The sequence below is a fragment of the Cynocephalus volans genome, chromosome 2 (assembly GCF_027409185.1).
Source record: "Cynocephalus volans isolate mCynVol1 chromosome 2, mCynVol1.pri, whole genome shotgun sequence".
NCBI classification, from domain to species: domain Eukaryota; kingdom Metazoa; phylum Chordata; class Mammalia; order Dermoptera; family Cynocephalidae; genus Cynocephalus; species Cynocephalus volans.
In genome coordinates, this window is record NC_084461.1 from 188,201,912 (window position 1) to 188,225,340 (window position 23,429).

At 40.3% G+C, this 23,429-nt stretch overlaps 1 protein-coding gene across 1 annotated transcript in view; it reads right to left on the reverse strand.

The window, feature by feature from the left end:
* Positions 1-18,784, reverse strand: part of PPTC7 (protein phosphatase targeting COQ7) — a 37,784-nt gene extending 19,000 nt beyond the window's left edge. Inside the window, exon 1 of the mRNA XM_063087045.1 lies at positions 18,279-18,784. Coding sequence (XP_062943115.1) covers positions 18,279-18,501 — 223 coding nt within the window. The 5' untranslated portion in view covers positions 18,502-18,784. The remainder of the gene's footprint in view (positions 1-18,278) is intronic.
* Between the last annotated feature and the right edge of the window lie 4,645 nt (positions 18,785-23,429).

A 23,429-nucleotide genomic window follows, 5' to 3' on the forward strand; every position in this document is an offset into this window, starting at 1 on the left:
ATATTTCACCACAATTTTAAATGCAACAATTTATGTTAAAACAGAATACAATCATAGCCCTTGCAACATCATTTGATGAATCATTCATTCTTTTCAAACTACTGCCTACTCAAGGAAAGAATTTCTTCTTAACCAGTCTCTGGTTCAACAGCCATGATTAATTTTAAATACAAATTGGTTTCATCTATAAATGCCCTTTACAAGGAAACCATTAAAATCTGAGATAACGTTTAGAGTCAATCCTGGCACTCACTAAATAATCTGTCAGCAGGTTGAGTCTGACCTGGTACGGCCCTTCAACATTAATCAGATTGCTCCCAGAATAGAGTGCAACCTTTCAGGCACCTGTTCGCTTTTTACATGGGCAAAGAAACCCAGGCAAAACTCCACTGGCCAAATCTCCTTAGGGGAAAAAGAAATTCAAAAAGCATATAAACTTTTCAATAAAGTTGTGGGGAGAAAAACCTTAGTATACATCTGTAATTTACTTACAAAGAACAAGTTATATAATGGGAAAAGTCAGACTTGGGATCAGAATCAGGCCAAAACCAGAATAACCTACCACAGGTATATGTGAAACCCAGTTTTATTCATACTAAGTGGTGATTTCTGCACGGAAATTAGTATGCCCTTTTTTGCATAAGCAAAAGCTTCAGACTGCAAAGAGCAAGAACATCCTTTAAACCAAAGTGGAACTGATCCAGGTGTAAAGGGAAATTTCTTCAGAATACATTTTGAAAGTAAAGAAACCAATTGTTAAAGGAGAGATTGCTTAAGATCCCCAAAATGCCAGCATAGCACCTATCAAACAGCAAAGGATAAGAATATCCCTAAAAGCAAATGGGGGCTACACGTGTACTAGCACATTGTGGACATTGTTCTAGAAACTAAGAAGGCTGAGGGAGACACAGCCTGCATCTGAGAAGCACACCTGCTAGTGGGGAGCTAGACTTCTCACTCAGGATCCAGACAAAAGGCTCCCATAAATGCTGCAGCAGGAGGGCCAATAGTGAGTGGTCAGTGCTTACAGGACACAGCGAGAATGAAGCAAGCCTTCTCAGACAAGTGACACTCAGGTAAACCATGCAGGATCAGTCAGATGTCCACAGGCAGGAAAGGGTAATGAGAGGAAAAGAATAGCAGACAACTAGGTGTGGCTGGGGCTTGGGGACGTTGAAAAATGGAGGGCAGGAGCTAAAGTTGTAAAGGGCCCAGAACGCCAGTCTGAGAATGCCACAGAACTGCGCTAATATGGGAGCCACTAGCCACACATGACTACTCAGTTTGAAACATGGCTAGTTTGGATGGAGCCGTGCTTGCTGTTAAGTGTAAAATATACTCTGGATTCCAAAAACTTAGTACCAATACCAACAAAAATTGTAAACTATCTACGTAATAGTTTTATACTGAACATACTGAAATATTTTAGATCTGTTGGGTAAAATATATTAATTAAAATTAATTGCATTGGGCTGACCCCGTGGCACACTCGGGACAGTGCGGCGCTGGGAGCTCGGCAGTGCTCCCGCCGCGGGTTCGGATCCTATATAAGGATGGCCGGTGCGCTCACTGGCTGAGCGCAGTGAGGTCGGTCACAAAAAGACAACAACAACAACAACAAATTAATTGCATTGGTTTCATTTTACATTTTTTTAATGATAAATACTTGAGGTGATCATTTTACCTTTTAAAATGTAGCTAATAGGAAATTTAAAATTACATATGTATACCAGCCAGCTGCCCCCCCACCCCCCAAAATTGCCTATGTAGTTTCTACTGGACAGTGCTGCTATAGACCACAGAAAGTGATCGAGGTTTCTGGGTAGAAGTGATATAAACCAATCCATATTTTAGAAGAATAATCCCAGGATTGGGAGATGGGAGAGGGTAAAGGTCAGGAATCAACTGCAAGATTTTAGGTTAGAAATAATGAGAAAAGTAGAATAGACAATCACTGGAAATACAAAGGACAGGATGAATACAAAAAGACACCTGGACTCTGTGTCAACAGATTCTACATCAGTAGGTTTCCAGATTTCAGGGAATGAGAAAGAGTATTGATTATATGATTCCACATATGGAGTGTAGAAACGCCTTTAGAAGGTACTGAATTCTGTCTTGGGTATGCTGACTTTCGGATGCCAGCAGTACGGCTTTGTGGAAATGTTCTGTATGAAGTCAGGAACTATGAGTCTGCAGCTGGCAAAGACAGTCAGGGCTGGATCTTTGGATCTGAAAATTGATACCACAACGTGGATGAGAAGCTCAGGGAGAGTGCAGAGAACAGTTAAGTTGGGGGGCAATGGGAGGGGGGCTGATTTTATTTTAGGAATGAGTATTGACCAAATAGCTCATTTGTAAATTGTATCTTACTCTAGGTATCAAATTACAATTGCAGATATGATAATTGATTAAGTTTAAGGAACAGCCAAGTATCCAGTTTGTCAGAATGATATAATCTCCTTAGAGGTACAGAGAGGTGAAGCTGAAAAGTAGGCTGAGTTAATAACTAGAAAGGCCTTGAATGCCAAGATAAAGAGTTTGCACTGAATATAGAAGCCATTTCCTTTAATTCACTGTAATCATCTTATGTCTCCATTAATAACATTCTGTGAGCACACATCTAGCTCGTGTTTCCTTTGACCCAAAATCCAATTAAAACCATTATTAGATTAAGATAATGGTTACATGTCAGAAACAGCTGAACAAAAAAAGGGCTGAGAAGAGACTATAGGGCACAGAAAATTCCATTACTTGTATTATTTAAATGGAAATGTCAGTTTTATGGAGTGGAAGATGATCAACTAGAAAATACTTATGAGTTTTTTAATAAAGTATTTTATTAAGTTTTTCATAGACTGACTTTCTAAAGTGAAGGGTTAAGAAAGAAGGAGTAAGAATAATTCTGGTGTGTCTCCTATCATATAAATATCTTTTTATAAGAAGAAAATTCTTAAAGTTAACAACCAATTTTCATTTTTCTAATTAACACATTTTTGTCTTTGCTGTAGTTAATAACCGTAAAAAAAGAAAGTTTCGTTGTATTTAAAACAATCACTTAGCTTTTTATTAATTTCAGAATTTTACTTCATTGCTTTGTTCTAGGCAAAAAAAGTTCAAGGAAAAACGGTCTGATAAGTAAACTCAAATTGTGGAATCTTAAAAATCCTACCTTCCCAATTACACCTGGCCACCTAACTGCGAGAAAGACTTCTGGGCTAAGCCCACAGTGGCATGAATCTCTCAGCATTGTCCTCCACTATCAGCTGCCAGCAGCCTGAGCTGTCATTCTTAACCCCCTGCCACTACACTCATCTTCAGTCTGACATGCAATTGCTTACAACACAAACTCATTCTAAAAGGAAGTGATGCTCAAGAACACTAAATTTCAGTTGTAATATAAGGATCGACGAAGAAAAACTTGGCAATTTTATCTGAAAATGTATTTAACGTAGACTCTGGAAGAATTTCAATATTAAATAGTGCCCAAAGGTAATAAATAGTTTTTCTTGTATCTTTGATGATCTTGAGGCATTTTACACATCAAGCCTTACACTTGGTGAAGCAAGCTAGTTCTACAGGGATTGTTTTTCCATCAGGGAAACATATCTCCTGTCTACTAGGATGGGTACTTGATAGTTAATTGAAACTCCAGAGGAGAAATTGAGTAATAAGTCTGGCTGGGTCACAAGACTTGACTAACAGAAGTAGCAGGAGACCCTCTGCATTCTGAGAAATAAGGATATTTGGTTAGAGAGACTTTCCGCAGCAAGGGTCCATCTAATGAGAAACTAGCAAGGCAATATTTACTACAAAGCTACAGCCCTTTTCTTTTCAGATGCCAAGGTTCTTCTTCAAATACTATAATATAGTACAAGGAAAAATTCATGGAAAAACTCATATTATCTTTTAATTCTATTTTTCTATGAACGTTTTTTTTTTTTTTTTAAAAAGATGACCAGTAAGGGGATCTTAACCCTTGACTTGGTGTTGTCAGCACCATGCTCAGCCAGTGAGCAAACTGGCCATCCCTATATAGGATCCGAACCTGTGGCTTTGTTGTTACCAGCACCACACTCTCCCGAGTGAGCCACGGGCCGGCCCTCTATGAACGTTTTGAAGTACTCTTGTGTTCTCAGAGTCAACCTTATTTGTCCACAGGCATCACAACATGAAGCATTATAACTAGAGAAAAATGAGACTGGAATGTAAACACAATTTTCTATCAAATGGAACAGATCACATTTATATCAACATTTCTTAAACCTCAACTATTTGGGCATTTAAGAACACTCCCCTGTGATTCAGGACTGTGAAATGTTGTATCTGCAAATAATTATCCCAAAGGGAACAAAAAGCAGGATTAATGAACAAATACACTCAACAGTCAAGTTATTTAGAAAAAGACAATGTGCTTTGACTAACAGTGCTTTCAGTTCTCTAGAGGTGAAATTATATAGATTATGGTGTTCTTCCTGCTTTAACAAGCCAGCAATATATTTATTCCCTTTGCAAGAAGTTTCTCCAAAGCAACCACTCTGCATTAATCATAATGAAACCTGTCTTCTGATTCTCCAGAGATCAACTACAGAGTTGAGTCAAGAACTCAAAATTTCTAAGCAAACAGTTAACTCAAAAGCTGAGGCAATGGGGCTAGCTGGTTAGCTCAGTTGGTTAGAGCATGGTGCAGATAACACCAAAGTTCAGGGTCCAATTCCTGTACTGGCCAGCTGCCAAAAAAATAATAAATAAACAAAAACCCGTAAAAAACCCCAAGGCAATGAAGCTGAGAGGATGGGAAGGAAGTTTCAACCCTGTAATAAAATGTGTGAAAATAAAACTCGTAAGGCAAAACTCAGATTCTGCTTAAAAAAAAAAAAAAAAAGGAACTGTCCAGTACAGTTAACAAAACTCAAATAAGGAATGAAAGCAGGAATAAACTGTCCTTTTTACATTTTAGAATCCAAACAAAATAGCTTAGTAAATATGAAATTAATAATCAAATTAAAGCACCTACACATACACACACTCACATCTATTGTCCAAAATACTTTGTTAACTAGAAAAGATAATTTTCTTTCTTTTTTTTTTTTTTAAAGATGACCAGTAAGGGGATCTTAACCCTTGACTTGGTGTTCTCAGCACCACACTCTCCCAAGTGAGCGAACCAGCCATCCCTATATGGGATCCGAACCCGTGGCCTTGGTGTTATCAGCACCACTCTCCCGAGTGAGCCACGGGCCGGCCCCTAGAAAAGATAATTTTCATGCTATTCTGGACAGTTGCTTTGTCTTAAGCAGTGAAAAGTGATGAAATGAGGATTAGGAAACAAAACTGTGAAGGAAAAGAAATTTAAAGTCAACCTTTTCTAAATAAAAATGTTCTTCCTTAAACACCAAAGTTTTAATGTGGAATTATCTATTCTGGCTGAACTGTGGCTTGGGAATTTGTGTAATTTATAGACTAGGTATGACTCGCCTGCCTTCCCTCCACAAACTGCAGAGTTGAAGGTTAAGTCACTATAAAGGTCACCTCAGTCCTTTCTGGCCTGCAACAGTATCTTCCTCAAATACTAACTGCGTTAGCAGTGCTTTCTGGACCAGAAGGAGCAAAAAACCATGTGGAGGGTCATACTTATTGTAAATTATAAACAGTTTATGAAGGGCACTAAGTGTGTTACAGAATTAAGGGCCTCTATTAAAGGTTTGTAGGGGTGAGTGGGAAAGTGTTTAAAAAAAAAAAAAGGCTATGGCTTCTGTTAGTTTTTAGGTATTAGGAAATGCTATATAATGCCAAATACCTGAGCATTTAAGTAAGGAGTAACAAGCAATTGAAAGCCAGCTATCTGATGTGTGCCTATTGGCCCTTCAGGCTGATTTTTTTTCTGCATATAATTTACATGATTAGATCTCGAATTCTGTTCCTAAAAGTTAACCTAATATGACAATTAAGCTGCATATCCTTGACCTAACCCCAAAGACAATATTATTTACCCCTGCTTTCTTCACCACTCTATAAAAATAAGAGCTGGACTTGACTGCACCACTACACTCTAGGAGAGGTAATGAGTCACATGCAGCCCTGGCACAAATGCTCCTTTTTTTTCTCTTTAAATGAGAACATCATTTCTTTGAATAAGCCTACCAAGTGGAGAACTATCTTTTAATTTCTGAACATCAATTATACTTTTACTCTACATATTATTCAATTTAGTAACAATTTTTGAGTAGTAGAACAAGTAATTTTTTTTCTTTTTATCTTCCACATTTTCCCATTTTTCAGTAATAAGTACATGTTACCTTTGTGGGAGGGATAAAAAACTATGTATGTATAAAATCCAGTTAAAACTACATTATATAAGTATTTTCAATATTAAAGTTATTCAACACTTTTTATTGAACATATACTGTCTACAAGACTCTACAGTGAAAAAGATCTAAAGAGATTTACATGTAAAGGAATTTTAAATCAAGTGGTAATAATGATTGTGGTTGGAGAAGGGGGTTTGGAGAGATTTATGATTAATGACTATAATAAAACAAAATAAATATGCAGCAATTAAAACAAAAGCAAGGAGAATCAGATTATATCTAGCTGAAGCAATCAGAAAAGGCTTCATGGAGGTGTCTGAAATGATCCTTAGGGCTGGCCAGTTAGCTCAGCTGGTTATATAGCGCAGCTTTAAAACACCAAGGTCATGGGTCAGCAGCTAAAAAAAGGGTTGGGGTCTACCCTTCTAAACTGGAACAGTATTGAAATAAGCGTTGAAAGATGAAAACATGAGTTGTGGGCAAGAGGTTGAGGAGAGGCATTTCGAGCAGTTACCTACAATTTTGACTAATACAGATAAAGTACAAGTTATAAAGGTTAGGTGGGAGTTCTAAGAGCAGAGAAACCTGACCTCCAGGTAAATGCCTATTACACACCCATGCCAGAAACCTCTCACCATTCATCAGCCCAAACAATGCAGTGCAGGAGTTAATGGCATTTAGGAGGTCCCCCTGGAAGGAATGGCTGGCCTGAGGTTACCAAAGTCAACACAGTTGATGAGGACTTTCTTTGTTTAATTAAGGAGCTTTGCTTAACTACTGGCTTAGGTATAACTAATAACTAAGTAGTATTCTTTTTTTGGTGGGTGGGGGAGGCGGCTGGCCATTACAGGAATTAAGTAGTATTCAGATTCCAAAGATCATCTCAGTAAGCAAAAGTTTTAAATGATCGTTTCTAGCTTGGGAGGCAGTGTGGTATAATGGGCAAGGGCATAAACTCTGTAGATAGATCTGGGTTCAAACTCCAGCTTCAGTAGTAGAATGATGTGTACTAAAGGTGGCCTTGGGCAGCTCAATGAGCTTCAGTATCTTCACCCATAAATGGGAATGTCATCATCAACTTCACAGGGCTGGTGTGAGGAACAAGGATAATTAATGTGTTCAGAGTGCCAGCTATGGTGCTCAGCTCACAGTAGCCATTTAGTAAATGAGTTATGCCTACCTTTAAAAAAAGACCAAGTAGCAGCAAATAGACCAGTCTAGCCTCTAGCAATCAGAAAAAAGAGTCTTTGCCTGTCTGTAGGCTGCCAGCTCTACAAACACCGTTCTGTGGTCACAACCAAAAGGCAATGGCTACTCACAGATAATGTATAAAAGATGAGCAGTCCATTCAGCTTTTCCAGTCACACATCCACCACCATTAAATATTCCATTAAACATTCCACAGTAGCATTTTCAAGTACTACGGAATAAAGCAAATATTTGTCTCCAAAAATATGCAAGGAAAAAAAGATTCACTTGTGCTCTGAAGAAATGAATTGTTTTATTTTCTTCCACAAGTGCCTCTGAAGTAACCTTATTTAACAAATATCTCTCCAGTGCCTGCTGCCCGCTGTGTGTCTGGGTTCACACTTAGAGATTTCTCTTTTGGAAGCTGGCTGGTTCAGGGATTGAACCATGGACCTTCGTGTTACCAGCACCATGTTCTAACCAACTGAGCTAACCAGCCAGCTCTGATTTCTCATTTTAAATGGAAAATCTTAAAACACCAGTAATACATAAATGGGCCTAACCTTTCTCTCAGATCACTACAGCAATTCCAGTGCCTTAATAGCAATTTTTCCCTCTCCTTTCTCCCCCTCTGTATTGTGAGTCCCAGAGAGCTGAATGTCTTTCATATTGCTAACTATCTTTTTACCCCAGTGGCTGGTCTAGTACCTGGCACAACTGTTTTCAACCCTTGCCAACACTGACATTACCTGTGGAACCCCAACCTTACCAGAGTCAATCTTCCCAGGGTAGGCCTGAGTCTTCCAGCACATGTGGTTCTAAAGCAAGTCATTACCTTCACACTCAGGACTCAGTAAAGGCCAGCTGGATGCAAGCATTCCATAGCCTGATGATTCTGCCTCTGAAATGCCCCTAGCACCAAGCAATCCCCCTTTTTCCATTCTCAAACTTGATCCTTCCTCATGCATTTCTCCACCCAATCAATGGCAGCCCAACTACCCACCCATACTTCTAGGCTAGAAACCTTAAGGAATATTCCAGGGGCAAAACCTCAAAATCAACTTCAATTCCTCTTTCTTTTCATCCTCTGTGTCCAATTATCACTAAGTCCTGTTGATTCTATGTCTGCAATGTGTATGAAGCCCAACCACTTTCCACTGCCCTGGGTAAAACCCCTTCTAGCTCAGACTATTTCAGCAGCTTCCTAACTGGTTTTTTGCCTCCTGTCCTCCCATTATATCCTCTGTAACAATTTGTTTTCTACCACATTGCTATGTCCATGTTACTCCTCAGTCTAACACATTCTGTGTATATACATTTATTTGCTTGTATATGTAAAAACATTAATCAGAAGTATACGCAAGAAACTAATAACATTGGGGCCGAGCCCGTGGCGCACTCGGTAGAGTGCTGCGCTGGGAGCGCGGCGACGCTCCCGCCGCGGGTTCGGATCCTATATAGGAATGACCGGTGCACTCACTGGCTGAGTGCCGGTCACGAAAAAACGACAAAAAAAACCCCCCCAAAAAACAAAAGAAACTAATAACATTGGTTGCTGCCTCTTGGGAGAGGGACTGTGGCTTGGAGACAAGAGTGAGAGGGAGACTTTTCACTGTGCACCCTTCTGAATACCTTTTGAATTTTTTATCATCTGAATGTGCTGCCTCTTCAAAAACAACCACACCAAAACCCAACAAAAGCAAAAACATCTTCTGTAGCCTCCTATCAAACAAACAACAAAAAAAACACCGAACTCCTTATATTGTGACCTTCAACAATTTGGTCTCAACCTATTTTCTAACACCCATTCTCAACAGTGCCCCTATCCCGATTCTGCCAGCCACAAAACGACTGTAATTTGGGTAATCTACTGTGACTTTGCTGATCCCTCAATCCTGTAGTCTTACCATTTTTCTCCTCATTACCATTTTTCTCCTCAATTTACCAAAAAACCCATCTCTTGAGGCCTGCCTCTGTGCTTCCATAACACATGTATATTCTTTTATACTGTTCCTGTGCATATGTTTGTCTTTCCCATCAGACTATGAAATTTCAAGGCTGAAGTCTGTTTTGTTCATCTTGGTTTTCTCCACAGCACCTGTCGGGGACTAACAAACAGAAAGCAACCAGTAAACAACGAATTCAGTTGACTGCACTGAAAAGTTAGAATACCAACACTCTGGTATACGAACTTCCATCCAAGAACTCCAAAAAGAGAATGATCGCAGTATCAGATCCTAGTGTTGCACAAAGTGTTGTGCCCTGGGTTGGAGGTCACTACAAGATGCTCCTCTCCTAGACCATTAAAACATAAGGCTGACGGAAAGAGCATTTGAAAAAGAATCTGAAGATAACAACACTCCCTGCTTTCTTTGCTACTAACTGGACCCAGGACACTGACCAAATTACTTCTCTAAGTTTTAGTTTTCTCATCTGTGAAATCAGGTGTAGGAAGACAAATTCTCTCTAGAGTCCCTTTCTCAGGTCTAAGATTCTAGGACTCTCAATCACACTGCAAGAAAAAGAAGCCTGTTTAAAAAACTCTTTATAAGATAAAAGTTAAAAATATGGCTATACTTTATGTTTCACATATAATATTACATTCACTACAAGAGCTAGTTCTGAAGCAAAGTCTCCTCTTCAGGCTTCCCAATTTATCCCCAGCTACACTGCCACAGGTATGAGAGTGCTTCAAAAGTTCACAAGAAGATTAACATTATCTTTCAATTCTATTTTTGATGAACTTTTTGAAGTAACTTCGGATATATTTTTGGAAAAATTTCAATAATGATTCAGAGTAGAAACACTGTCCCTTCTCCCTTTTACTCTATTATGAACCACCTGACTAAAATGTTGGAAAAGTTTTTCCCTTTAAGCCACTAACAAAAAGTCAGGTCAACCACTTTTCAATTTGAAATCCTAAATAAAAAATGGTTACAGATTAGTACTAATTTACTTCTCTGAATTCAAATTATCTATAAATAATTTAATGTGCAGAAAGTATTTACAAAACACACTAACTTTGTTATTTGAATACCATTGATTATTCAGTGAATTCAGTGTATATTAACAAGAAAAACAATGAAAATATCAAAGTGGCTTCTCAAGAATCAAGAGAAATGGATTTCTAAAAACAAGGTACGCATAAGACATCCCAGTATAAACTTTATCATTTTACAGAAACACTGATGACCATATTACCAATGAGTGGTCAACCTAGAGGCTATAAACAGTTTTCTAGCTCTTATGACAAAAGCTTAAATCTATTTTCTTATCCAAAACCGCTATCCAAACATAGACATGAAAACAGAAGCATGTTTTGCTTGCTTCATTCAGCACAGCCAACCTTTTGCATCTACCTCGAATGACAGCACAGACTAATTCTGATAAGTCAAAAATCTTGCTAGATGATGGCATCCTTGAAAGACCGAAATGTAGTCATAGTAGTCCAAAAAGAGAAATGTAGTCATAGTAGTCCAAAAAGAGATTAATTCCCCTCCTTTTCAAAACAGTCAATTAATGAGTTGGGGGGGGGGAGCAAAAATATGTTGGAATTGGCCTGAGTAAAAATAGTACTAGGCCCTTCAACAGAAAGCAGTCTTTGTAGGAAGTCACTTTTGTAGTCTCTGGCAAAGTTTTTGCAGTCATTTCATAGTCCTTGGGATTCATACCAACAATTCAATCAATTCTAGAACTGTTCACCAGCTACAAACTTACTCACCTCAAAAACAACTGCTTAAGAACATAGTAAATTTATATTGTTAAATGTGACAGACTCAAAATCAACAATAAGCTTAGTGATGAGAGAAATTTCATAACAGTTGGGAAAGCACAAAGTAGTATAACCTACAGTAATATTTGTATCAGAGGCTTTGCAAACATTCATAGCCTTTGACTCAAGAACTACCTAAGGAAATGTTCAGATGTAAAGAGATATTCACTCATGTTATTTATAACAGAATATTAAAAACAATCTAAATAACTAAAAATAGAGGACTGGTTTAATACATTATGGACTATACATGCAGGAGAATATGACGCAGTATGGAAACATGCTCAACTTACAATTTTTAAAAAAAGCATTACAGAGCAGAACACACATTAACCTAATGTTGTCTTATAATGTATATACACACAACTATATACACAAAGGCTGGAGAGAACCACAATGACTACAGCTGAGTTATGAGTTACAGGTGCTTTATATGGTACTTTTCTGAACATGTGTTAATTTTATAAGTGCAGAACAGAACCATTATATGGAAGCACTAGACACGCAAGCAAAAAAGAACTAGGTTCAAGTCCCAACTACAATACTAGCTGTTCCAGACTGATTGATGAGTTAACTTTATAGATGAGGAAACAGATTCATATTAAGTGGAGATAAGAGCAGCTACTTCACAGAGTTATAAAGAAATAACATACAACATAAAAATGCTTTGTAAAATCTAAAGCACTGGTTGATAGTAGAATTGTATTTTGTGTTAGATACTGAATAACTGGCTTAGAAGAAAGAGTGAATGAAGTACTTTCACTCCTTAAAGAAAAGCTTCTGGTTCCCTGCCCCCCATCCACCCCCAAATCCTGTTTGGAATCTTATTCAAAAACATTTAGCATCTCTTTTCTTCTTTAAAAATGTTAAACTAAATTGAAGGAGCTGTGCCGATCACCAACTCAAGTTTAAATAAATAATAAGTTGTGTGTTATCAGCCTAATGCCCTCTGCAGTAGGTCAGCTTTTGCAAAAAGTCTGGATTTATGATGCAATTTTGTGAACTGTTTAACAAGAGGAAACAAATGATTTTAGATCTCAGGGAGATTTTTTTTAAAAAGATCAGATTTTTAAGTATATGACCACTCCCAAACAAGATAGATACATAAATTTTATTACTAACGATAAAAATTAGGATCCAGGGCAACACCTCCTAAAAAGAGACAAAGTAAACAACTAATTTTGAAAGCAAACTCACAAGGTACTCTATTTTCAACTGACTAAAACTTCTGGTTTAAAACTCAAATTTCTTTAGAAATAAAATACTGTTAATTTACTTTTCCAAAGTATTTTCCTAAAATTCTGAACCTAAAACCACAGATAAGGCCTCTCTAATGGCATGAGGACCAATATAAAATGAATTTGACATTTAGCTTGAACTTAAGTGTTTGATCTATTCAAAGGACATGGCTGTAGATCATATTCTGACTGGTGTAGTGCTTCTAAAGTCACATACTCGTACAAACTCCATCTGAACACTGTTGCAACTATTCAGGTTATGTATTGCCTAGTTTCATAAAGTAGTGCTAAAGTTCATGGAACAGCCTCCTCCCACAGTACCCCCCTCCACCCCCAACCTCCACAACCAGCTTCCATCTGCATCCTACTTTCCCCTACAATTTTAAACCTCTTTACAAAAATGTGTCCTCTCAAAAGTATATTCAATTATTTGCTCTACAAAAAGATTCACCCAGAACCCTTTAAAGAGATTATTAACAAACTGAAAGAAGCCAGTTAGGAAAATTTAAAACTAAACTAGAGAATCTCTAGATTGAAGACCTGTGAATGAAGGAAAAGTAGGTTTTAAACTACAATAAACGAGGAAATGACCTTTAAAATAAAGGTACTGATGAGTACCTTATAAAAAGTACAATACACCTATACAGCAAAGTGAGAAAAATATCAAGGAGCAGGATAATAAGCAAATAGCAAACTTCCTCTATCCATCAACCCTGTAGTCTTATTTACTACAGAATGACAGAGAGCGACTAAGTCAGTGGCTTCCTGAACCATGCCGTTTCTATTAGTCCTAGACCCACAATTCTCACATTTCCTTAACATTCCACAATTTTCTCTTGAAAGCACACAGATTATTATGAAATCAGGCATATTTAAGGTACTGATTGATCTCAGAACTCACGTTTGATTGCTGCAATTTAAAAAATAATTTCCCTTATATAAATTATATGTATTTTAAAACTAAATAAAAATAACTATGTAAAAAAACAACTTGTGAAGTTAAACAGAATTACAATACGACCCAGCAATTCCATTACTAGGTATATACCCAAGAAAATTATCTTTTTTGGCAGCAGGCCAATATAAGGATTGAACCCTGGACCTTGGTGTTACCAGCACCATGCTCTTAACCAACTGAGCTAACCTGCCAGCCCATCCAAGAAAATTAAAAACATATATTCACACAAAAGCTTGCATATGAATGTGCATAGCACTATTCACAATAGCTCAAAAGTGGAAACAACCCAATGGCCATCAATAGATTAATGGATCAACAAAATGTTGTATATTCACACAATGGAATATTAACCAGCCATAAAAAGGGATTAAGTACTGATACATGCTCCAACATGAATGAACTTTGAAAACATCATGCTAAGTGAAAGAAACTGGATACATACAGCCACATCCTGTATGATTCCAATTATAAGAAATGTCCAGAACAGGCAAATCCAGAGACGGAATCTACTTTCTGTTGCCAGGGATAGGGACAGAGAGGAATGGGGAGCGACTGCTAAAGGGTAAGGGGTTTTTTGGGGGGTGATGAAATATTCTGGAACTAGATAGTGGTGGTGGTTGCACAACCTTATGAATGTAAAAACTACTGAACTGCACACTTTAAAAGGGTGAATATTATGGCATTTGAATTATACATCTCAATTCGTAAAATTCATTCAAAGTCACGTTTGCTATCAACAGGTAGACAAAAGCTGGAATTTGACTTTAGAAAATTTTGACTGTATAATAACAAGATTGGTTTCCTGATACCCCTTGAAATCTAACTGAGGGAAATTTCCAAACAGGACTTCTTGAAAGGCTGAAATTAGTGCATACACATACGCTCTCTCAAGGTGACTACTTTTTTAAAAGGACAACTCACTTTCAGAATAGTTTTATCAAGTGTAATAACATTATCACGACTGTTTGAAAACAACGAACTCTACCTAATCCATTCACTTCCTAAATAAAATTGAGAACTTTATATTATTCACATAATCTTTATACAACTACTTGTAAGACTGGCATTACTTACAAAAACACTTCAAAATCCTGACCACAATCAACATCCGAACCAAAGGCTGGAATATGAAATTGTTTTTTTCAGTTCATTTTTAGGTTTCAAGTTAAACCAAGCTTAAATAAACATCCCACAGTTTTAAAGAATTGCTTTACAACTCTATTCAGAGGTCAGAATTTACATGGCATAGAGCATGCCTCCACTTTTTAAATAAGTGGTTTCTTAAACTGTGGTTTAGTATGCAGAGGAGTCTTTGTTGCATTTCAGTTATGAGTCAGAGTGAATAAAGAAGTTATGAACACACACCCGTAAGTGCTGGAAAAGCATTAGGAGGACAAAAGTACCAGGAGACAGACTGGTTCTGAATTCACATATCTCATCAAGAAAACTTGACCAGTGGTGTTAACGGAAAGAGAACTGGAATGCCGAGTCTAGGTGCTAGTCCAAGTTCTGCCCATAACAGAGTAACCTTAAGAAAGTCATTTGAGGGCCGAGCCCGTGGCGCACTCGGGAGAGTGCAGCGCTGGGTGGGAGCGCAGCGACGCTCCCACCGCAGGTTCGGATCCTATATAGGAATGGCCGGTGCGCTCACTGGCTGAGTGCCGGTCACGAAAAAGACAAAAAAAAAAAAAAAAGAAAGTCATTTGACACTCTGTAGGACTGTTTTCTCATCAGTAAAATGAAAGAACTGGACTCCAAGGTTTCTAAGTCTTACAATTCTCAAGTCTTCGAGTCTATTGTTAAGTAGCTTAGGGCTGTGGGAAGTGCAGCAATTAAACCAGGCAGCTCTCATATTTTTGTGTACCTAGGAAGCCACACCATATACAGTAAGAGAACTTGGGATTAGCTACCGAGAAGAAGGAACAAGAAAAGTGTACATAGTTCCTGCTGGTACTGGTTCATTCCTGTTGGACCTAATAAAGAGAAAGCACCTCTGCCAATATTCCAGGGGATAGGAGTGGTTCCTATGTCTCACCACACCCACCATAGTTGGTTTTTCCTAAAAGAAATCTACTGGGGACTCTATAAAAATGTGAAGTACCAAGTACTATTAGTCACTGCATGACTAATAGGACAGATCAATTCTAAATTAAAGAAACAAAACAGTTTTCTCTTTCTCGCACAAAAAGAAATAAACAGCTTTCATTTCGGTCAAGGAGTCCTAGATGACCACAGTGAGTTGCACTTAACAATAAATACCGTGTCAATACAAAGAAAATGAATTATCTGTAGAAAGTAGTATTAAAATATTAAGGGCTGGCTGGTTAGAGTGCAGCTTAGAACACCGAGATCATGGGTTCGGATCCCTGAACCAGCGAGCTGCCAAAAAAAAAAAAAAAAAAAAAAAAAAAGACTCATCCTCTCTTTCACAGCTAATGATTATCAGACCAGCCTATGGTGGGATGGTGTCAATAAAATAGAAGTCACCACCAAATGAACTGGTTCACAGCAGCCAAGAATCAAATGAGGCCAACTTATGAAGTTGTTTCAGGTGGCTCCCAAGATAGCTTTCCGGAAGAGCTCCTCCACAACAGGACAGTCTTGGAGAACCTGTCCCTCACATCCCCATCCCCCCATTTGCACGTGTGTCCTTGATATTTGTCAATATGGCTAAGAACCACCCCTAAGTCACATATACAACCATTTGTCTGGTTGTGCCTGGTGGCATTCCTTTTAGGAAGGGTACAGAGCTGGTGTTCTTAATCTGATTGCCATGCATGGACCTTTATAGGTGGTACATGGATAGAATTTATGGAGTCAGTGAAGTCCCTGAAAGTCTATGCAAAATTTTGTCTCTGTGCACATTTTTCTGAGGAGAGAGCCCTTGGACAAAGATCCTCAGAGGCTGTGAACCAAGGAAAGTTAAAAACAATTGGTTTAGTGCTAAATACTAAACAGAAGAAATCTACTGAAGGTGCCCATGTGAATGAGATAGGAAGTAATGACTGCTATTTGAGTTGCAAATGAACACCTACTCAAAACAAAGGCAAATATGATCTGATGGTCAGAAGCCATAGTCCTTAACGGTCAGGTAGTCCAATCCCTTCATCCTGTAGTCTAGATAAGGAAAATGAAACTCAAAACGGCTCCACCCAAGACCTCAAAATCACAGAGCTACTAAGTGGCAAAACTGAGCATTAAACTAGGCCGCATTTCTGCCAGGACACCAGGACATGAAATTATATTTTTTTAGAATGGGTTTGACCAAAATTCCCCATATCCTTGTAAATATCCCACCTCCACTAAGAAGGTAGGCTTCTAAAATTGTAAAATCAAACTTTAGCATAGGGATTCAATATATTTAAATACCCCCCAAATTATCAGTCAAATCGCAGATCTTTCACAAAAGCCAGGAGATAGATTTATAAAGTGAATCTCAATGGCTCATTATCCCCTATCCTGTTGCATTATGACTACAAAAGCACTGAATGAGGCGATTCTAAATGTAACAGAAAAAGACAGCTACTGACAATCCTTTAAAAAAGACACTGATTCAGATCCCCATACCGACTATCCCACTAAAAAAAAAAAAAAAAAAAAAAAAAAAAGACACTGAGTGGGTCAAGCTGACTTCAGAATGGATTTATGCAATTTCAATCTGTAAACTCCCCAATCTCCTAAAGAGTCTCTCTCCCTCTCTCAAAGGTTAACATTAACAGTGTTGCCTAAACACAAGATGATTTTCTTCAACCCAGGTAATGGGATCATTCATAAATCAAACTAAGAACAACCTTTCCAGTCCCATGTTCACAAACACTACATGTGGCAGAACCAAAGATATTAGGCAATTATTCTGAGATCAGATTTAAAAATAATTACTATCATTAAAAAGTTACAGAACCATTTGTTCCCATGCCAAATTTCGCCTTAGCACATGAAATTTAAAGTAACCAAAAACTCAGTCTCACCTGAGCACTGAAACCAAAATGACATTTGAACCCAAATTCAATGACAACATCTCCTTCAAGACATAACTGGAATAGGCCTTCGGAAGCACCTGTGGCCTGAAAAGGCTTTGACCAATTCTCAAAGCTTTATGGGCTGCAGTCTACAAGCAGGTTCGAACATTCTATTTCAGGTCAAGGAGACTCTCTGCCAGCCCCCAACTGACCTCAAACGGACAAGATCAATTTGGTAGAATGCACTAAAAGAGTTTTGTTCCGTTTTTTGTTTTTTAACCAGGCCAGAAGCTCTCACTGCGAGACTCCGAAAAAGATGGAGATTTAGTCACAATCGAGGCGGCGAAAAAATACGGCTAGGCTGTCTGGGGGCTCACGACAGTCTGTCTGCTTGGGATCCCACAGCGTGTGGCCAGGCTGTGGCGTCAGGAGTACGCGAAGAAGCAGGGATTCCCGGGAGAAGCAGAGGGAGGGGGGTGGGAACCAGAGCGAGGTGAGGAGCCTGCAGGTGTCGCCGAGGAGGGTACGAGGTCGCCCGGGGCCGGCACAGCAAAGTGACCTAAGAGTACGGCTTTGGACTAGGGCAGCCTGGTCACATTCTCAGGCTGTGACCTTCTGCACGTGGCTCGACCGCTCTGCGCCTCCGTTTCCTCATCTCTAAAATGGGGGTTATTCAAGCGGAAAACGCGCCTGGGAGCGCTTGGCACGGCGCCTGGCGCATAGTAAGCGCTCCCTACTTGTGAGCTCTCTGGCTCCGCTTGCCGCCCGGAGGAAGCGGGGAAGCCCCGCGCAGGGGAGTCCCAAGGAGGCGGATCCGGGGCTGGGACGGGAGGACCCCGGACGGAGACTCACCGAGCACGTCGGCTGAGCGATGCCGGGCCACGAAACACGCGTCGTCCCCGTAGCACGCGCCCTTCTTGAGGAGGCCCTTACGGAAGTCCTTGCCGAAGCCGCAGCCGGCCGTCACCAACCCGTAGTCGCCTCCACCGCCGCCACCGGCCCTGGGGTCGGTCTGCGAGAGGCCGCCGAGCACAGCGCGGGCCACCAGACGCCCGTACGAGAGGACCGAGAACATCGCCGCCGCCGCCCCCCCGAGGAGGCGGGGGGCCAGGGGAGCAGGAGGACGCGGAGGCCCGGAACCGGCTCTCTCCTCAGCAGCAGCCGCGCCGCCGCCGGGGCGCTCCTCAGGGCGGCGCACACTGACCGCCGCCGCTCCTGCCCGACGCGCGGGGCCTCGCACACGCTCCACTGCGCGCACTGGAGCCAGATCGAGGTCAGAGCCGGCGGCTCCTCCACCTCAGCCCAACTGCGGTCCCGGCTGCGGCCGCCGCTGCCGCCGCCATCTTCTGCTCCACTAGCGTGTTCCGGGCCGCTCCAGCAGCACCGCCCCCTCTTTGGCCCCGCCTCTGGCCCCGCCCACGACTCGCAGCCCTAGCCCTAGCCCCGCCCCCTCGGGCTCTCTGCCCTATGCGGTCACCGAGGTCGAGCGTGCGCAGAGGGTGCGAATGTAGTGTCTCATAGGAATTGTAGTCTGAGAGTTGTAGTCGGGTTTGACCTGGCTGCCCAGGACCCAAGATTTAGGATTCCCAGGTGTGACACCTAGGTTAAATTATTGAGAATTACAGGTGGGCTGCTTGAGGGTTTTCTCTTCTATTTTAACCATATCTTTTAGAGGCTATTTTAAAAACTAACACCACCATCCCTTTAAATGAAAACCTGAAACAAACAAGGATTGAGGTCATATATTCTGTAATATACGTATTGAGAAACAGGTACACAAATCTAGTGACGCTGCCACAATTAATATACTGAAAAGGATTAGGGTGGCAATCTGTTTGGAAAGAAAAGACTTTTGGCATAGTCTTTTTGGAAAAATTGAGAAAATGTTATATGTCCCTTTCAGAGTCAGGGGACAGCGCTGGAGATATAGGCATGGCCAGGCATGTCATACATAAGTGTTTAAAACTTTGCAGATGTTTCTGTCAAATTGAGAGTAAAAATTCCAAGCCCCAAATTTCTTTGTCCCAAATCTTCATTTTCTTTTTTCTTTTTCTTTTTGTCTTTTCCGTGACCAGCACTCAGCCAGTGGCACTCACTGCCATTCCTATGTAGGATGCGCTGGCCATTCCTATATAGGATCCGAACCCGCGGCGGGAGCGTCGCTGCGCTCCCAGCGCCTCACTCTCCCGAGTGCGCCACGGGCTCAGCCCCCAAGTCTTCATTTTCTTGATGGTCCACCCGACTAAGCAGGTCTTCTCCCTGCCTCTGGCTTGACGGCCCACGGGGTATATGGAGGGCCGAAGACTTGCGAAGATGAAGCCTCATTCTCCTGCCACAGCTGCCACCTCTTTTCATCAAGGGAGCAGCCCTTGAAAGTCAGCTATCCTAGTTTGTTTTTTAAAGCTTTCAGCCCAGGATCCAGTTTGCAGATGGCCTATATTGGGACTTGTCTTCACAATCATGAATCCAGTTCAATATTGAAGTGGTGAGAATAGATATCCTAATTTTGTCCCTGATCTTAGAAGAGCAAAGCATTCAGTGCTCAATGTTTCATAATTAAATATGGTACTTAAAAAAAAGAAAAATATGCCATTAACTGTAGGAAACAAACAAAAAAAGATCTCAGTCTAGCCCTAACGAAGATATCATGTAGCCTTCTCCAGATATTGACTTTTTATAAGCAGCTTTCTTTTTTGTATATACATATGTATATATATAACTCGCTTCTGAAGTTATTAAGGTTGAATAACAGCTAAATCTGATGGGGACTTTGTTATCTAATGGGAAGTTTAGCTAAATATACATAGTACATTTGTATGTGTATATGAATGTATATATACACTCAGGTTACATACCATGCCCTGCTGGAGTGGTACATAATCTAGCCCCTGCATACCTCTGCCATCCCATTTGATGCCCTTTGCTAACTGGTCTCTAGACATGCTCACAGCAGCCTCAAGACCTTTGCCCTTGCTCTTTCTTCTACCCACTAGTATGTAATTCCACTATCTGAGTGTCCTGTGTTTTTTGTTGCTGTATCCCCAGAACACACAGTAAACAATTCCATGAATGAATGAAAGAATGGATGAATATTTTACTAGATTCTAAGTTCCCCAAGGGCAAGGATCATTCACCATTGTATTATTTGCATTTAATGCAATGCTTGGCACACGGTAGGGAAGTGTGTAAATGTTGAATAAAAGAAGGAATAATAGAGTGAGAACCATAAATAATAAAAGAAAATAATGTTTGTTAAATAAAGAGATGAGTGTATGAATGGGGTTCACAAACAAAAAAAAATTGAGCTTTGGAGCAAGTAATCCAATTTGGAATAATTTTTAGTTCATTGAAACATAAACATATGTCACCCAGGAACACTGGTCCTTTTCCAGAACACTTTTGACAGGACTGTAGTTAACTTTGCGGATTTCCGTCTCGTTCTTTAAATGACTTTTGTATATTTTTTTAATATACCTAAAACCCTGGGCCGACCCGTGGCTCACTCAGGAGAGTTCAGTGCTGATAACACCAAGGCCCCGGGTTCGGATCCCATATAGGGATGGCCGGTTAGCTCATTGGGTGAGCGTGATGCTGACAACACAAAGTCAAGGGTTAAGATCCCCTTAACAGTCATCTTTAAAAATATATATATATATATATACCTAAAATCCTGCCACCCATCCACTCAACACCCATTATTCCATTACTCTCATTATTGTCATTATTAAATGCTTTTGCAGTTCACAGTGTGTGCCAAGCACTCCCTCTATATGTTTCTGTCCTCACAAGTCTTCATCAAAATTGGACTGAATAAATCACTTCACATAGTGAGTGGCATTTTATCAAATATATAGACAAAAAATGTTTATTTGCTGGATAAAAGGTATAGCAATTGCAATAATGCAATAGCACCTTGTTATTTTTCATGGCACAAGAATTGGAGAGTGTCCAGAAGAGGAGGTGATACCTCTCAGATTCCTCTGCTTGGCATTTATGTCTCTGCCAGCTGTGCTAGAGGTTGTTCTTTCAAGCACACACACTACTACCAAATTCCAGCCAGCCTGTCAGGTAATTCTACCCCAAGGACAAGCTTTTTAGAATAGCATGTCAACCCCTCTTCTGTACGTCGCCAAACTCCTTCAAACTGCTTGTACTTTTCATTTTCAAGGCATATGTTGCCTAATTTCCATGTCAGTCACAAAAACCAGTTGGATGAGAGGAGTAGGAATTTAAGATGTGACTCTAAAGCTGATAACCCCTGCTCTGATGGGTCTGCTGTTTTCACAGTTAAGTGATATGAGTGCCTTAAGTTTCCAGCAAATGAGTTTCCTGCAAATGAGTTTCCTGCAAATGAGTTGCTCACTGAAGCGCTGTCACCAAAGCACACTGTGAACTACAAACAGAATCCTTTCTCAAAGCTCCTTTGCACTTTTTGGAAAGGAGAGGAGACAAGGCCTCAGGTTCCCCTGAATCATTTATTCCAGAGCCAGCTCTGAAGTTTCACCATTGTGGGGAAGCCAGAAGAGGGTACTTTGACAAACACCTCCCCTGCCCTCCCTCAGGAGCACAATTCATGTTTGACATTTTGCTAGACTTAAAAAGCCCTGAGTTTTTTTCCTTAACAGAGTTACATTCCTAGCACTTCAAGGATTCCTGGGAGGTCATTTGCCATTCTCAGAGGTGAACAAGTAATGAAAGTGCCATCTGTGCTCGCAGGGCACCTCTATGGCATTAGGAAAGAGCTTTGCACTGGAGTCACTCCAAGCTCCTTAACCCCCCACCCCCGCAAAAGTGTGAATTTTCCTGTGAGATTTTCTGCCAGACTGGTACACTGATTTCTTCTGACTTCTTTTTGCTAACCTATTTAAAAGGAGCACTAATTCGTTTATGGCAAGGTTTCTCAGCTTTGGCACTATTGACATTTTGAGGAGGATAATTCTTTGTTGGGGGCAGCTGTCCTGTGCATTGGAGGGGGCTTAGCAGCTTCCGGGCCTCTACTAACTAGATGCCAGTAGCACACTGCCCCCACCCCACATTGGTACAACTAAAAATGTCTCCAACAAAAAGAAAAGAAGAAAAAACAAATTTTTAAAAACATATGTCCAAATATGGCCAAAGGTCCCCTGGGGGGGCAAAGTTGTTCCAGGATTAGAAACACTTGATTATGGCAGTGCCATGCAAGTGAACAAACATTTGTTGAGCACCCATTATGTTCAAGACACTAGGCTAAGGATAGAAAAAAGTCAGTGACGTCATAGCAGTCACAGTGCAGTAAGAGAGTTAAGTAGATGTACAGAAAAAATAAGCACTCAGTTGAAATAAAGGAGAGGTCTGGGAAGGGGAAATGGGACCCACTGGGGTTGGAGAACACTCAAAGGCACTTCATGAAAAGGTGATATTTGTGAGAGGTCTGGTGGAGAGACAGAGGTCTGAGGAGGGGATTTAACCATTCCAAGAGGAAAAAATGGGAATTCAGTGAATGCAGAGTGTGATTGGAAAGGGCAAGCAGTTTAGCGCAGCTCCACTGAAAAAGGAATAATGAAAAATTAGGCTAGGAAAATAGGTTAGAACCTATTCAGCCGTAAAAAGGAATGAAATACTGACACAGGCTACATCATGGATGAACCGCAAAAACAACACACTGGTTGGTGGTTAGCTCACTTGGGAGAAAATGATGCTTATAACACCAAGGTCAAGAGTTCAAATCCCTATCCTGCCAAAAAAAAAAGAATGCTAAGTAAAAGAAGCCAGACACAAAAGGCCACATATCATGTAGTTCCATTTACGGTATATGAAATGTCCAGAATGGGCAAATCCATACAGACATAAAGCAGATTAGGGCTGACCGGTTAACTCAGTTGGTTAGAGTGCAGCCTTGTAACACCAATGTCAAGGGTTTTGTTTACCCACCAAAAATAAAAATAAAAAAGAAAGAAATCATCATGAAAGCAGATTAGTGGTTGCCAAGGGCTGGGGAGAGGGACAACTGGGTTGGCACAGGGT